Consider the following 17,760-nt stretch of genomic DNA (forward strand, 5'->3'; position numbering starts at 1 on the left):
TGCATGGGTGTTTTTACTGAAAGTCGGGCTGGGATCAGGTTTCCGCCGCCGCCGCCGCCGCCTCCTAGGCTGGGGAGACCAGGAGCCTGGTTGCTGCTGCCGCCCTGGAGTTGGGGGTGGCGTCGAGGCGAAGAAATGGCACCCGATGGGAAGATAATTCTACCCGTTTGAAAACCTGGGGGTTCATCTCGAAGTCACTTAAGACTTCTTTAAACTGGGATCACTTTCATATTTGCGAAAGCCCCTTTTAATTTCAGCTTTCACCCCCTCTTTGGAAAAACTTGGTGCTTTGTGGCTAGCCGCGTGTTTTGGGGGGTTCCAGGAGAGTGTGACCGATCTCTTGCCTTCGGGAACTTCCCCGGTGTAAGCAGCAGTGAGGAATCTGTTCTTAGCGAAGAAAAATCTTTTTGTCTTAGCGACGATGAGCCTTCTTGCGTGTTTTGCCTGTTTTTCTTTTTAATATCTTTTCATGAACACAATGATGTATGTCAGTTATATCTCAAGAAAGCCGGGGGGGGGGGGAATCTAGAACGCCCTTTATAAATAAGTACCATTCCTAGCAGCATATCTAGACAAAAAGTTTTTTCAGTGCCAAATTGAAAAAGACAATCTATCTTTTAGTTTGAGAGCACCTAGAGCATTAGATACGTTATCCTTTGAGATCTTTTTGTCCTGTATTTGTGGGACAACAATCACAACACTCTGATCTGGAGAATACTGAACTGTAATGCCACCCAACTGTGCCAGAGTTAATTTTTATTTATTTATTAAGTCATACCAGCGGTGTTAAAAATCCGGGAGGTCTTTTAAGTAATGGGGAAAAAATGTGACATTTGAGCAGACGACTAAATTTAGTTTTGCGTAACTTTTCATTGTGATGTAACAGCTGCATTTTAACACTGTCTCTTGTGGAAACAGACTGAAGTCTTAATAGAGAGTGTAAATAGCAAGTTTTACAATGATGAAGGTTTTTAATTAGTGATTTTAGAACCTTAGAAAATAAAGTCAGTCTGCTCACGGTTGCGTGGAAAACTTTTTATGACGTGTCAAAAAATATATTCAGGAGTGTTTTGTGTGGAAAAAAAAAAGTGTCCATAATGTCAAAGTGTAGATTTCTTGAAATGGAAATTGAGCTGGTGGGCAGGACTGTGACCCTCTTGACTGCTTAGATGTTGTTTCCTTTAGTTGCCATAGGGTCCTGTAACAGGATTGGAATGTGGTCCTTGAAGCTTTCTTCGATGGCCTCTGAAAGGCCTAAGAAGTTGGTTTAAAGGTTTAGAAAATTAAGGTGCCTGAGTTCAAGAACTTGGAATGTGAAACTCCTCTCAGTATCCTAATGTGGTCACACTGAAGTCCCCATTAGATTCGACCCAGAGTTGCTGTAGTGAGTGATATCTGTGGCTAGATTGTTGGAATGAAGCAATTAATCTGGTTTTAGGAAAGAGGGCTCCTTTGGAGAGAGTTCTTTGAAGAATGGTGCTATTGAAATGCAGGGGTTGTGTCTCCTCAGAGCAGCCAGCCTCACCTCATGCTCTTTACAGATGGGCCACCATATGTTTTATGCCCGGATCCTTATAATTTGCTTCCACACCCCAGATGGCTCTGCGTTGCACTTAATTCATTTCAGCATATCTCATTTCTTTTATTATAATCTGATGATTGGGCTGCAGATTCACTCGTGCAGGCCTGACATTGCGGAAACCGCCTTGAATGGTGAGGTCTTTATGTCTGCATCATTCATGAGAGCTCTAGACTGACAAATCCTTTAGTAAATTTCATTTACTGGGATGAAAATACGGTCACATCATAGATGGTATGATTTGAAAAAATAGATCTGTAGCTGCAGATTTTGAATTCTGCCCTTGGGAAATGAAAAGGATACTTTTATTCTTTTTTTTTTTCTTAAGCAAACCTCTACACTTCCTGAATGGAGATCCAATATGGGAGTTCCTTGCTTACTCATATACTTCATGGTTTTCTTGGCTGCATCCTTGAAATTGTTTCTGCTCTGCATTGTCTTGGCATTTTGACAGGAGGCTTACTTTACCGCCTCTTACAGGCAAAGTGTGCATTGTCATTATAAATTCATGAAGCCTGGATATTTCTGGGTGTATGCTGCAAATTAGTCATTATATACAGGAGCCTGTGATGGGGCTGAAACTGCTGACCCACATGCACTTTCTCTCTGGTTAGCCCTCCAACATCCCACCGTCTCTATTCAAAAAGTCTGTTAGAAACCTCATCCAAAACAAAGGAATCCAAGGAACTGTGTTTTGTGTGAGATTTCTCAAAGGAATCAGCACCTACCTGCTATGAAAAAGGGTGTGGGGAAGGGAGGAAGGGAACAAAAAAGAATCTGGGAGTCTAGATTCTGCTTTTTCTTTCTAAACAGTTGCATCTGCATTTCCATGCTGGTCTTACTTTTGATATTTTTATGACTATTTGAAATAATTATAAGTAAGTGTACGCTCGGCTAGATTTTATAGACCATAAAAAGAACAGAATAGGCCCTGCAAGTTTAGCGGAAAGTTCTTGTGTTGTCATTTATGTGTTGTCCAAAAGCTGTTCGTTACTGAATGAGCCTTGGTTCATATATTTATTTTCTTGTTTACTGCTTGCTATGAATCTGATTTTAAAAGAAAAAGAGAAAAGATGTTGCTGTTCCTGAAGTGTGTGTGTGTGTGTGTGTGTGTGTGTTTAAGCTATCAAGTACTGTCTTGAGAATCAGAAATTTTGTTGGGGGAATGAAAATGAGATTTGAGGAAAGGCACATGTCCTGGGCTTCATGCTGGCAGTTTACAGTCCAGCCAGGTCACGGCCTTTAGTGTCCCTTTGTCTTGATTTTCCCATCTGTAAAATGGCTTTAATACCACTTTGGGGGTTGTTGGCTGGTTTTATTTTTTTGTTTCCACTTTTGCCTTTTTGAGTAAAAACAGTTGAAAGATGATTTGATCTACTTTGTAGAGAGGAATTCTATAAATACTAGAGCTGCTTTTGTCAACTTTGGAATGAGAAAACATGAAAGAGACCAAATGCATAAAGATGCATCTGTGATTTTTATTTAGTGCCTTTAACAGCTGTAAATTCACAGCTCCAAAATATTAAAATATTTTAATCTTCTCTTTTCCTTGTGTTAAGTCAGATATCCAGTCTTGACTACATTTTCCCTTTTTGGTTTTGGAAACTTAGGGATGGTTGGGGGAGTGCCTTACGAGGTTGTCATCGACTCCTCGTTTCCCCAGCTGATGCCAGGAACAAAGATTACAGGCTATTTCACTCATTTAAAAGCAGTTTACTACTGAAAAGACTAAAATATCTTTCTACGATGATTATTAGAGTTAGTTTTAAGTCTTTATCAGATAATGTCCTAAATCTTGATATCATCCTGAAGTTTTGTTATGCCTAAATCTTGAATAATTACACATTTAATAATACTCTACTGACTGATGCACCCCCCTCGGATATTTCATGCCTAGAAAAGATCACAGAATTTACTTTCGAACAACCTATTCATTTCTCAGATGAGGAACCTGACTTGAGATTGAGGCTCCTCCATAGTTGAGGTACCTATAAAGAATGTGCAGGTAACACAAATAACGTGTTACAGTTCATTTCTATAAAATTTGAGGTGGACAATAAAGAAAATTGTTTTTCTTTTCCGTGTTTCTGGTGTTCTCCTTTTAAGGAATACAATATTAAACTGATTAGTATACACACTGACCTAGTATTGGCAGTTCATTGTGGGTTTTGTGCTTTGAGAGATTTTACAAACTTTTGTATAAAAAGCTAGGAGCAAACCATAATTTGAAAACTTACTGTTTAAATAGTAGGGCAGTAATCGTGTGATTTTTCATTACTTTATGTTAGCTTTGCTTAAATCATTAAGTTTATGTGACTCATTGATTTAAGGGGGAAAAGTAGTTTTATATATACTCAAAGAATTCTGTCTCTGGTTCTGTTTCTAGAAAAAAACATGGTTGGTGGGATCACCTGTCAGTGTTGTGTACATTTTGAGTTAGCATACTTTTACTGTGAACTGTTGAGGAGCTAGAATCCTGGGGGATTGATGTTATGGGATAGTGAATACCTAGCTTGGTCAAATCAGCCACTCTATTTTTTTAAACGATCATTTACACTTTGTAGAAACCAAGGGATTATGTGTGTTAATTTATATGCAATTTGTTGGTAAATATTTCTCAAGAAAGACAGAATAACTTAGTACCTGGATTTTTTCCTGATATTCTTGCCCTGTACTAGAGTGGAATCAGGTAAAGGTGTTTTAACTAATCACGCTATAATTTAGGAGTTTCCCCTCCCTGAAGTGTGCAGGCTTTACTCATGGTTTTGTGTACAGACTGTGCTTTTCAAAGCAAATTACTTACGCAGTTTTCAAAATCAAAACAAAGTTCACATCTTTGACTTGGCCTTAGAGCCAAGGGATCTTTCTCAAAATCTAGAAACCAGAGCAAAGTTGATAAAATATTTCCTTTATCGTTCCCTTGTAGTTTAGCCTAAGAACACCTGACTAAACTCCTGTTCACTCGCAGTGGCCCGCGCTTTAGTTGTTAAGTTAACCAGCTGCATGCAGTGGTTCTTCCAGTGGCTTACTTTGTGAGAGACCAAGAAGCCACAATGCAACCCTATTTCTGAAGGCCTTCTTAAAATAGGAGTATAGGAAATAGAACAAACAGTTCCCAGGGGAGAATGTCCTTTTCTCATGCAGCTCAGAAAGTTGTGAAGCCTTTTAAAAACATTCGGCTTAATCGTCTTTCTCCTAGGTGACTGCCAGCAGCCAGCCCAGTGTCGAATCCAGAAATGCACCACGGACTTTGTGTCCCTGACCTCACACCTGAACTCTGCCGTCGATGGCTTTGACTCTGAGTTCTGCAAGGCTCTGCGCGCCTATGCTGGCTGCACCCAGCGGACTTCCAAAGCCTGCCGTGGTAACCTAGTGTACCATTCTGCTGTGCTGGGTATCAGCGACCTCATGAGCCAGAGAAACTGTTCCAAGGATGGACCCACATCATCTACCAACCCAGAAGTGACCCATGACCCTTGTAACTATCACAGCCACGCGGGAGCCAGAGAACACAGGGGCGGGGACCAGAACCCTCCCAATTACCTTTTCTGTGGCTTGTTCGGAGACCCTCACCTTAGAACTTTCAAGGATCACTTCCAGACATGCAAAGTGGAAGGTGCTTGGCCACTCATAGACAATAATTATCTTTCAGTTCAAGTGACGAACGTGCCCGTGGTCCCTGGATCTAGTGCTACTGCGACAAATAAGGCAAGTGTACTTTTTTTTTCCTTCTTCTTTCCTTCTGTAACTTTCAGATGTTTGATTCTTCAGACGACTGGAACTTCTGTTGGCCAGCTCGGCACAGAAGGTGGATAAAGGATTAAATGAAAGTTACTTGGTAAAAAAAAAATTTTCTCACTGGAATTCTTGTAGGTCTAAGTTTAAATAGGCAATGATATGAAAAATAAAAAGGAAACAGTGAAGTTGGGTTCTCTAGGGAAAAGGCAGGCCTGTTTAATGAAAAAAAAAAGTTCTTTTTTTCCAGTGATGTCATTTTTGAGTGCAGATGTGTGTGGCTCTTGAAGAAATCCACGTTCAGATTTATCAGATGACTGCAGTGGGTGTTCTGAACAAAGAACGCCGTGAAACCTAAGAGAGCGACTCATCAGGAAACCTTATTGGAAACTTGGAAGCTATAGTAAAATGTGGTGACCAGGGAAGTTAAGAAGTGGATTTTGCAGAGCAGTAATACCTAATTCTGTGTAACCTCAGGATAAAATTTAAGTCAACCAGAGGGGAAAACTGACAAAATTAAGCTTACCGGGTCTAGCTGCCATTGTCTGTGGTTGGTGTTTGTTCATTTTAAAGAAACTGATACTGATAAGGGAGCCTCAAAGCCAGCATTAAGGCACCAGAGTCTTAGTGCAAACAGGTGGCAAGGAGCTGTGACTGGGTTTCCAGTTGTCAGGCCAAACTGATTCAGGCGTTAGTAAACAGAGGTCCAAAAGGGTTTTCCACAAAAGTGGTGTCCCAGGGCTTCCCTGGTGGCTCAGTGGTGAAGAAGAACCCACCTGCCAGTGCACGGGACACGGGCTCAGTCCCTGGTCCAGGAAGATCCCACATGCCTCCAGACTACTAAGCTCATGCACCATATCTACTGAGTCAGAGCTCTAGAGCCTGTGTCCCCCAACGAGAGAAGCCACCACAATGAGAGGCCTCACAACTGGAGATGACCACCCCCCACTCTGGGCATCTGGAGAAGGCCTGCAGATAGCAAGGAAGACCCATAAACAAATTTTCTCAAATGTTTCTAGTGTTAAAAAAAGTGTAACAACAAGGAACCAGCTCCTTGGCTATCTTCTCCAACTATAAAATCGCACATACAGGTTTTCTTATTTTGTATCATTTCATTTTGTTTATTGTAGCTTTTCATCAGTTGGGTTAGATTAAAATGTAATTGACAGCTAGCACGCTTTTATAATACTTAAGGACTGTTCTCTTGATTCCAGGCCTTGCCTCCAAACATATGTAGCATAGTTTTTTAAGTGAATTTAAATTATTTAACTTGGCATTTTGTGGAGGGAATTTTAGCACACTTCCAGAGACTGTATGGAGACACCCTGGGGTGTCACAAATCTAAGATTAGAAGTCATCACCCTGAACAAGGGAGACTATACATTGGTCTAGACATCTTAGGGGAACTTAAAACTATTTACACTTCAATTCCCAATAAAACCCAAGGTTGCCTTTCCAAACCTTATGTCTCAAAAAAACTTTTCTTCCTCTGGATTTTGCAAGTAGATAATTTTTCCTGTCTGTATATTACAATATGTATTTGCTATATGTTATAACGTTGATAGCTGCAAAGTCGTAAGGTAAGCAATGAGCAACAATTCATCATTGCAGACTCAAAGGGCATAAAACCTGGTAATAGTTTTTGAAAAGACATGGCACTGAAAATTCAAGAAGGCAATTCCATTGAAAATGCAGAAAATCATCAATTTTGCAGATAATTGAGGGCTTGGAAGGGTAGCTTTCACACGATACTTTTGAGATTCATAAGTGCTGTGTGCATGGGAAAATTTACAGTTGACCCTTGGACAACGTGGGTTTGAACCCAGCCAGTCCACATATGTGGATTTTTTTCAGTAGTAAATGCTACAGTACTACGTGATCCCTGCTTGGGTGAATCGGGTACAGAACCCTGTATACAGAGGGTTAGCTATAACGTTATATGTGGATTTTCAACTGCCCAGGGGTCATTGCAACTAACTCCCCTGTTGTTCAGGGGTCAGCTATATTGTTTCTTTCACAAGCCCAGAGTTTTATTTTCCAAGCCTTCTATCCAGTCACATGTCACTTCTGTTTGGTGTTCAGCCTTTCAAAAATGTACTTTTTACTGATCGTGTTGAAAATATCTGGGGACAGCTGGTTGCCTTATAAGTACGCATAGTATATGAATGAGACAGTTGACATTGAAGTACTTTAGATCATTCTATTTCAGTTGTGGTTGAACCTATCATAGTTTTTAGCAAATAACGTAAGTACAATTTGTTTTCTCCCTCACTTTGGTGAGGATCAAAGGTTTTACCCTTTCTAGAAAGGAGGGAAAAGTTATCTATCTTTTAACATAAATTCAAGCAGACAATGAGAATGTTTGGTCTTTAATTGCCCTATGGGAAAGTATTCCCCCCACATCTGGTGACCATGCTGTTCAGCAACAAATTACTCTATGGCTTCATGACCTCCAGTGCTTGTTTTTTTTTTTTTCTTTTCTCTTTTTGTAACTCTCTCCAAAGCCGCCCAAAAGCGTGTGAAGATTACTGTTTGAGGGCCTGTCTCCGTGTTGGTATGACCTCTGCTGGTGAAGCCAAACAAAGACCTAAAATCTTGCACTGCAATTCCTTCTGCTGTACCGAGGACCAAAATAAAACTTTTTAAAAATTTCTAAGCAGTGAAAACAATCCACTCCAGTATTCACGCCTGGAGAATCCCATGGACAGAGAAACCTGGTGGGTTACTGTCTATGGGGTCCCATAGACTCGGACATGATTGAGTGGCTAACACACACACATACACACACACACACACACACACACACACACACACACACACACCATGAAAAAAATGTGATGCTGAAACTATTGTGTCTAAGCAGCCATTCATTCCACCATCCTCAGCACAAAAGTAAAGCACTGGACTCAGGTATTTGGCTCAGGCAACTCAGTCCTGGGGCCGTGGGCTTCCTGAGCAGGCCATCATCTTCAAGGCTGCCTTTGTGAGCTCTGCCTGCCCCCTGAACACCCAGGTTTCCCTCATCACAGAAAGACAAAGCTTAGGGGGGAAAGAAATCTAAACAACAGAGGGAAAGAAAACGAAGTCATCTCTGGTCAGTTCAGTTCAGTTCAGTCACTCAGTCATGTCTGACTCTTTGCAACCCCACGGACCACAGCACACCAGGCCTCCCTGTCCATCACCCACTCCTGGAGTCTACTCAAACTCATGTCCATTGAGTCGGGGATGCCACCCAGCCATCTCATCCTCTGTTGTCCGCTTCTCCTCCTGCTAGCTAAGCCTTTCTTCACCAGGCCTGCAGTGCTTGATGGTGTGGTCTCATCTCCCCTGGTCCACGTCCTCTCCCCCTTCCCAGCTGTGCACAGGTACACCTTCTCAGGGCCAAGGCTCCGGGCTGTGCCCTGCGCCAGCCTGTCTGGTTCCCTCCCTTCCCCAGAGTCTGTGTGCTTGGCCACCTGGCTAGCTCGATGCGCTCCTAAAGGGGACACCAGGGCTGTTTCCCCCCTCCCCACCCCGGGGGCTGCCAGGGCTCCTCGGCACACCTGCACACACCTCTGCTAAGATGCGTGTCCACTCTGGGCCACCTTCCCCATCTTTGTCTACAAGAGGCGGGCAGCTTCAGACCTGCAAATGCTCTGCAGAAAAGATATGAGAGAGGGGATGGGCTGAGAACGGGCAGGGTTGGTTCTGTGGGAAGGAGCACTGTTTATGTGTTTGGGGCTCCAGGGGGATACAGCGCTGTCTTCTCTCGTGATCCTCACACAGATAAACAAGCAGATCATCCGTGGAGGGTGCTGGGCAGCGTACCTTCTCTTCCACGTTCTCTTTGCCCACCCCTCAGTCTCAGCTTCATGTTGTGTAACTATGTATCCCTGTTTATGTGGATCTAAGAAGGAATTGCATACGCCATGATTGCAAAAGGCAATTTTGGTGTGAATTATTTCATAAAAAGATTTTGCCCTTCACAAATGGAGTCCTAGTAGCATGTATGAAAATCTCCAATCTCTCAGGTGCATTTAAAATGATTTCCTTTTCCCTAAAATTTCAAGGATGCATTTATTACACATCTAAACAAGGGTCTTTCCTTGTAGCTCAGTTGGTAGAGAATCTGCCTGCAATGCAAGAGACCAGGGTTTGATCCCTGGGTCGGGAAGATCCCCTGGAGAAGGAAATGGCAACCTATTCCAGTGTTCTTGCCTAGAGAATCCCATGGACAGAGGAGCCTGACGAGCTACAGTCCATGGGGTCGCAAGAGTCGGACATGACTAAGCAACTAAACCACCAAACAGTGGCCGTACTTTTAACAATTATTTTATACAAATAACTTGTGTACTTTTGCTTTGTCTTTCAAACCTTTCCTTTCAATGTAATCATATCCTTTCTTCAACATTCTAGCTTGCTTATCCTATTCTTCAAAGTCAGGGAAACAACATTGCAAGTAGGAGGGGATATTGAGATGACAGCCAGTCCTTTATAGATCTTCAGACCCTTCTATACTGCATCCGTTAATGAGAGAAGGTGGTTTACCTTCAGGCAGTTTGGTTTTGGGGAGGTGTGTTCCTTGTGCTTAACCAAGCCAGGCGAGTGGACACTCAGGTGCTTCGTACGTCCTTGCCGCTGCCCCAGGCCACCCGCTGTGGTAACCCATGGGCAGCAGGACTCTGTGCCTATCCAAAGCACGAGAAGAGAGCCTGTCTTTCAAAGTCCATAAATATCTGTACTTCTGGAGCTGTGGCTACTTGCTGAGAGATTTTCCTGGAAATCACCACTGGCTGATGATACTGGAGATACAGGAAGTCTTGAGTTCCTGGGCTCCATTCTCGCTGGCTGCCCACAGTGTTCCCTGGTGATAAAATGTCCTCCTCTTGTAGGGTCCTGGAGCACGAGTTGGGTCCTCTCCTGCTTTTGATGCCCCTTAGCATGCCCTGTTGTTCAGCAGGAGAATGTGGGCATGTAAACCAATGTTCTGGGTCATTCTCTGTTGGTTATAAAGTCAGAGCCAGATGTGCCTCTGTTGCAAAGCCTTCCAAGGATCGATTTTTTTTTTTTTTAGGCATATCTCTGGATCAGGCTTTGGGAATCTGTCCTCTTTTGACCGTAAGCCTAGTGGATTTTTTTTGTAGCTAAGTTTTTGTAACCAGTTATGTTTTTAGTATCTTTATGGAGACTCTGTGAGCTGCACAGTGGTGATCATTCTTATTTTTGTCCACTAAGGAAGATGCCTCATCCTCTTGTGTACAGAATTAGGTTTTGAATACAGGGACACTGTCCTTGCATGCAGCACTGTTACAGAGGCAATACACTATTTGAGAATATAGATTCCTTCTGGGAGCACACAAGTTGCCTTGCAGATTCATTGTAACTAACCCTTAAAATCTGAGATTGTTCTTTGTTATGATTATCTGTTATGATTATACAGATAACTCTTGCCATCTTTAACTTTTGCATCTCGTCCTGGTCCTCCTTGTTGTGCAGAAATGTCTTAAAAATTACAAAAAGTTGCAAGATATATTGAGCTATATTGTTGAGATATATTGTAGAACAGATGGGAAAGAAGTTTGCAGTTGTATAGCTCCCTGCGCAGTATACTGTGTTCATTTGTCTGATAAAATGTACTATTTAGTGTTGCATTGGAAACCCCAAGCATTGACGGGCCTATCGTGTCTGGGAGATGCCGAGGTGAATGTAGTCTCTGCCTTAGTCTAAGCTCATAACTAAACTTTGCTGCCTTCATGTCATGGAGAATTGTGGGGTTTGTGTCGGGGGGTAGGGGAAAGCCGTTTTTAGGGTTTCTTTTCAGAACACTGGGGGCCCATGCTATAGGCTGGTTCCAAGTGCTGCAAGTTGCCTCCGGGGGTCAGGACCAGGAGGCTGGGCCTGAGAGATGGGCAGCTGTACCTTGGACATAACCCTGCCCACCAGCCACTGTCGCTGGTCAGTGTTCTCGCTCCCAGGACTTGGTACCGTCTCCCTTTTCACATCCCACCGTCAAGGTGGTCCCTCACCTACACCCACATTTCCTCACTCCTCTGAAATACCCTAGCAGGGTCTGGAACCCTGGTTGCTGTTGTTGAAAGGTAGTTGCTTTTTAATACCCAAAAGCTTGCTAGGGTAGTTGAGCATCAGAATCACCAGTTCTTAGTTAAGTTGATTTTTCAGGGTTCTGTCTCATCTTTAAGACTCATAAAAGCATGTCTTGGATAATCCTTATCCTCCCTGAATTTCTTTATTGTAGAGACAATATTAAAAGAAGAGTTTCTAGAAGAACAGACACCAGCTACAGTTGTTCCAGGTGGTGGTATTCCTGTTGGCCCTTTTCTGCTTCCTGCATAGCTCTGGTTTGTACTGGATTTTAAGGTCTTAGGCCCAGAAACTTTCACCTTCGTTTCATATAGTTTTCAGCAGACTGCCTGGGGGTGATTATATTTGGGCAAAGGAAGCAGAAGAAAAGGGGGCGACATTCTTAGCTCCATAATGTACCCTTAATGTGAATGATCATTTTGTGGGATGAAAACAGGCCTACCTGGCTTATTCTTTAGGCCATACTTGAACAAGATCTGCCTTCATTTTGTCCGTACAGATTGCATGTACTCTGGGTAGGTAGGCCTCTGTCTTCTCTCTGTTCCCTGGAAGGAAGAAATACATAAGGTGGTCAGTGAAAACTGTCTAAAAATGTATAAAATTTGTCTCTGTATACCTTGTCAGTTTTACATTTCGAATCTCTGCGTGTGCCAGTGTCTCCGTCCCAGACGTGGTTTGGAAGAGTGAAAAGGACCTTCCGAATCCCCCCTGTGTAAGTGACAGTAACCCAGCGCCTGCCTGAGCCAGCCAGAATTCCCTCCGAGTGCTCTGGGCCTTTGCTACTTTAAAACAAACCCACCGTCCTCCATAGTTTGAACCAGAGGCGCCCAGCCAAGTCTGATACACAGCTGAGCGTTAGAACTTGTTTTTCTGTCACATTTCCAAATGTCTCTCTCTGCCCTGTTAAATTTTCTTTGAGTCAACATTTTGAGAGGAAGGGGCAAGCAGGAAACATTGGATGGTTGGTATTTTTTTTTTTTTTGGTTGTTGGCTTCAATTAATGCTAACCAAACAGTTTCTGCCCCTGCGGAATGTGGCATGTAAAAAGAGTCATACCTACAGTGTCGAACAATGAAGCTGCTACCTTACCCGTTTCGTCTTTATTTGTTTTGACTGCAAGTAGAACTTGCTCTTCCACTGGTTTGGATTTTGTGTTCTCCTGGGTGGGGTAACTTCAGGACTTCTTAAGCTGCTCAGCTTGTCCTAAGTATAACAAGAATAGCCAGCCGCACACATCTAAGATGCAGAATTTAACGGGGGAGCCTTGCAGTGAAAACCCATTGCTGTTGGGTCTAGAAAGAACTTCAGATGAAATTGGGTCTCTGCAGAGGGGAGCTCAGTATGTCCAAGTGAGCTGGTTCTTTTAGGAGTCGGAGCCCAGAGAACCTTAGCTCCTGCTGGTGGGGTTGTCTCAGTGCTGGAGCTGACTGTGTACACTGGATAGGCTTAATGTGACAGCATTTAAAGACCAACTTCTCATCTGCTCTGCATGTGCCCCTGAAAAGGGTGTCAGTGTTTGCTCTTTCCTTTTTAAAGGTGTGAGTACACACACAAGCACACGTGTGTGTTTATGTGGGGTCCATGCCTTCCCCGCTCCCTGCCTCAGGAAAATGAAGACAGAAGGATATTGTTTTGGAACTTTCCAGTTAACTGGCTTCTTGGAATATATGGTCACCACCTCTAACCACCTTGTTCCTGACTGGGCTTTGCTTTTTTTGTTGTTGTTGTTAATAGCCCTGGGAACCTGAAACTGACCCTAGAAGTGACAGAATGTGAGTGTATTGAGACCTTTAAGCCCTTTTGCTTTTTAAATTACCTCCCCCAACTGAAAACCGATCAAAGGGGCTGTGATTTCCTGATAATCCCCGTCGGTTTGGGAAACAGCTGTGCTGAACCTCAGCCCAGAGTGTTCACCCGGGGTGCTGCGAGAGCCTGGGGATCTGTGTGCCTCCTCCCACCTCCACCCCATTAGGAGGGAGATCCCAGAAAGCCAGACCTGCCGGGACAGATTCCTACCCCTGAGTGACTGCAGTAATTTTAGCCTCTGGTCCAAAGCGCAGCAGCTTCCCTGGTGGCTCAGAGGGTAAAGCGTCTGCCTGCGATGTGGGAGACCTGGGTTCGATCCCTGGGTCAGGAATATCCCCTAAAGAAGGAAATGTCAACCCACTCCGGTATTCTTGCCTGGAAAATTCCATGGACAGAGGAGCCTGGTAGACTCCAGTCCATGGGGTCACAAAGAGTCGGACATGACTGAGCAACTTCACTTTCACTTTTCCAAAGCGTAGCGGCAGCCTCGGCCTGAAGTACTGTCCCCACGCGCCTGACTTCCCATCTAGAAGTCTAGCGAGGGCCTCCTCACAGTGCAGAGAGCAGGCACAACAAGCAAGAAGGTCCCCCTGGAGTTCTCCGGGTGCCGGGAAGGCCAAGGCACCCCAGGCCTCCCCTCCTCCCTGTAAACTCTGCACCTTGTGCCTCTGGCCTGTACAAGGAAGCTGGCCCATTTCCCTCTGAGCCTATTTATGCTTCCAGCCTTCCTTGTTTTAAATGTACAAAAATCGCTCTTTGGATGTCAACTTTTTTTTTTTTTTGGTCTGTCGCTTTTATGTATCATCCTGGGCCTGCTTCTCTCTCTCTCTCCCCCCTTCTCCCTCTCTCTCTGTTTCTCTCTCTCTTGCATGCTGTTTCCAGCCACGGAGCTTAATGCTCCCCCCTGGACCACCCTAGCAGCCTCAACTGTGGGTGTCCTTCTCCTCTGGTTTGGTTTCTTCTTTCTCCAGCTGCTGCCAAGATCCCCTCCAGCAGCCAAGGCAGCCCTTGTTCCTGCATGTATTACCTAGGGCAACCCTAAGAATAAATAAGTCTGATCCATTCTGTGTCTCTGGAATCCTGTGAGTGCTGCTACCGCAGAGCTCGGTGGAAAGAAACTCGAGAGGACAGAGAAACCTATTTGGGTATCTTTAGGAGGCTGTAGATTTTTGTAGTCTCATTCAAGCCTGAAAAGGAATCTAGAGGGAAATTTCTTCTGCCACCCTCCTCTGAAACTCATGTACCACTTTCTTCCTGTTAGCTATCTTGTCCTGGCCCAGTGAAGTGACTTAAACTGTGCTTTTGTAGATGTTGAATTCAGACTTCCTGTAGGTAGATAGCTGATGCTAGGCTGAGTTGCAATGGTAAAGTTACACTTGTTTCATTGAGTTCATGCCTTCCTGGCAGATTTTTTTTGTTTTTTGTTTTGTTTTTTTTTTTTAGTTTTTCAGGAAAATGATCAACGACATCAATTACTGACCTCCTTAAGTATGGTCCATGTACTCTCCAGAAAGTTATTCTAGACGGATATGCTTTTATTTCCTACCTCATAAAAAGGAGCGAAAGCCAGAGTTCTCCGCAGCCTAACCGAGATCCTTCCTTAGTGCTTCGGAGCTTCCTAGTCTCGGACTTCTCAACATTGAGAAACATTGGCCCACTCGAGTTAAGATGATGTGTTTTAGAGCTGGCGATAGAGCATGTGCGTTTATTTCTTTGAAACACACGCGCTCGTAGGAATGATCTTTGTGTTCAGCTCTGAGGACTAAGCAGAGGCTGTATGCCGCTGACCTGGTGAGAGCAAAGGCCATGGGCACAGCGTTCTCTGATTTCTCCCACAGTCATCTGTTTTTTCAACCTATAATTGCACCCAGAGGATCTGAGGAAGTAGACACATCACCTAATTACATGAAATAAAATTAATTTTAGCTTTCTTAACGCAAGCAGAATTTTAACTGGATACCTGTCAACATTGGGTTTCCCTGTGTTCCAGGCTGATTTCCTGTGATTTTCAGTTTGATTTGCTGGCCCATCTTAACCCGAGAGCTGGAGCCCCTTGTCTATAAAAGTCCCAGTTCTGGTATTAAGAGAATTCCAGTAAGGTCCCACACATGCAGTGCCAAATGGTCTGATTTAAACCCCGATAAACATTTCTTCCAAAGAATGATAAGCACAAATAGCTCAGGGCACAGCCTGTGGGGAATTCTGCTGTTTGAAAACCTCCTCACAGCACTGTGCAAGGCTGTTGAGCTTGGAGAAGCTCTGTGCATTGGCAAGGCAGTGCCTGGTTCTGTGGGTGACCTTTCTTTCATTTAGTTCATTTTTATTTTTATTTTTTTTCCTGATGGAAAGGAGAGGCAGGTGCCTCTCAGTGTTGGCATTTCACAGCAAACCCTAAATCCTTTTTGCCTTTCTCATGTGGAAAGGTTGATTTGTAGCTGCTGTCTTGCTTCTCCTAAGAGACCCTGTAGGTGGTAAAGATCTCAGGGAGTGAAACATTAAAAATGAATGAGGAGACTGGAGTAGTGTTGTCTGAGGTGGGGGTTGGGAGGAGCTGGGCGGGGAAGGTTTAACAAAAGGCATTGATGTTTTAAATGCACAGAAATGCCATCCATCAATAATAAATGGTGTGGCATAGAACAGATGTGCCAAATTGAGTTATTACAGCATATGGATCAGTTCGTAGAGGGGGGAAAAGTAAAGAGCATAGCTGTTTTTAAATTATCTGTTTAAAAGCTTTAGAATACAATTTTGAATGTCCTATTGTGACCCTCTGATAGCTGCTAGCTGGGAATAGAAAACGTGTGGAATTTCCAAACATTTCCATTAACATTTGAGTTTTTTAAAGGAAGAATTACTGAGAGAGAATAAATTTTATTTAATTTTTCTGAAAAGGAGGATATAATTGGAAAATGAATTTCTGGCCCGTTCTGGTTAAGTGCTTGCTTTTTAAGACCTCAGGTTGCAATTGTATAAGGGATGAAAAAAACTTATACAACTTGTCAGGGACTGTTTCCTAGTGTTTTCTACATTTCCATTGCTTATTATCTCTAGGTACCTCTTCAATATCTACTTAAACTACAGAGGACCACTCAGGAAACCTCTCATTCATTACCCTCAACATCTTGATTCAAGGGCTGATTCTATACATAGACTCTGAGAGCAAATTATCTCACCTAAAAGAGAAACAACTAGAGAAACATCAACTTCCTTGTCTTGTAGAGAAAGTCACTCCTAGGAAATTCGACAGATAGACAAAAATGCATTAGGTAAACTGGAATATTTTGTGAGTGTAGACAGTAACACAGAGGTTAAGCTTTAAGTTTCACCTATCTTCCAGAGGTGTGGGAGTTACCTGTTGGTGTCACAGGTAGAGCAGCGGAGAGTAAGGTGAGAGGCATTTGAAATGACTCCTGAGTTGGAATTGGTGTTTTTAATGAAAACAGCGGAGACTTGGTGAGACAGGGAACTATTCCATTCATGTTAATATTGACCCTTGCTTGCCTTTGTTGGAAACTTGTTTGGAATTGGATCTCTCTGCTGTGTTGTCCCAACAAAACTAATTCCTCTGTGTTTTTCCTAAGGCGAACTGAAAAGTCCTAAATTGTCACAAATAAGGCCAAGTTGGTTTAAATTTGAGGTTTGTTAGGTTGGAAGGACAAATGGCTTAGCTGTTGTAGAAGAATTCAGTTACTCTGAGCGTGGATGCTCTGGTTGAAAATGAGGACAGCGGCTGTATGCGAAGTCTGTTACTCTTACTGTAGCCATCTGTATTAACTTGCAGTCCAGTCAGGTGCAGAATTTACTTGAATTAATCTTTTCACCTCCAAGAGATCCCAGCTTGCCTCTAAAAAGCACTTGTCAAACTGTCTTTAGAGTCACCAAATAAATCTATTTTATAGTCCCATTAGATATCTAGCTCGAAAAATCCCACTCGCTCTGGAAGGTCGTATGGTTGGATGCACAGCAAATTTCCTGAAATCATCTCTGGTACACCTCCTTCAGGTTGTTAGGAAGGTGTTGAAACGTGAGAAGGCTGGTCATGAAATTAAATTGTGGCTCAGAGTAATTAGGCAGGGAGAACACCAGGCATTCTCACAGTGCATTGTCTGGCTTTTGGTTGCAGCTGCAAACAACGGATATGAATTTAACCAGTTGCTGCAGCCACAGCTGGTTCGGATCTGGCTTTACAACTGGCTGAAGTGAAATGAAATGGCTGGAAAATTCCAGTCAAGTAACACCAGTGGGAACATGTGGAATTAAATAGCATGAGCAAATGCTGGCTGAGCCAGGGGGAAAGCCTTCAGACACAAACCTGAGGGTGGCTGGGAGGGCTTGTAGGGAGAAGGGTGGGGAGGGAGGCCCTCGTGGCCTTTTTAACAAGGGTCTATTGTTTTGATTAGTCCCCTTGCAGGAGGTGGCCGTTTGCCTCCATCCAGAGTAATTTGTAGAGTGTTTGGCCTGTCTCCCTTCCTCCTTGACTGAAGTCACCTGATACTTTTTTCTTTTTTTCAAGAAGAAAGCATAATAAGCCATTACCTCACTTACAGACAATAACTCAA

General features: G+C 43.4%; 1 protein-coding gene across 1 annotated transcript in view; it reads left to right on the forward strand.

The window, feature by feature from the left end:
- The window catches only part of RGMB (repulsive guidance molecule family member b), a 25,098-nt gene that overhangs the window by 2,147 nt on the left and 5,191 nt on the right, over window positions 1-17,760 (forward strand). The window contains exon 5 of the mRNA XM_010832002.1: window positions 4,779-5,287. Within this exon, the coding sequence (XP_010830304.1) occupies window positions 4,779-5,287 (509 nt within the window). The remainder of the gene's footprint in view (window positions 1-4,778; window positions 5,288-17,760) is intronic.

The sequence above is a fragment of the Bison bison genome, unplaced genomic scaffold (assembly GCF_000754665.1).
Source record: "Bison bison bison isolate TAMUID 2011002044 unplaced genomic scaffold, Bison_UMD1.0 scf7180017864533, whole genome shotgun sequence".
In the NCBI taxonomy this organism is placed as follows: domain Eukaryota; kingdom Metazoa; phylum Chordata; class Mammalia; order Artiodactyla; family Bovidae; genus Bison; species Bison bison.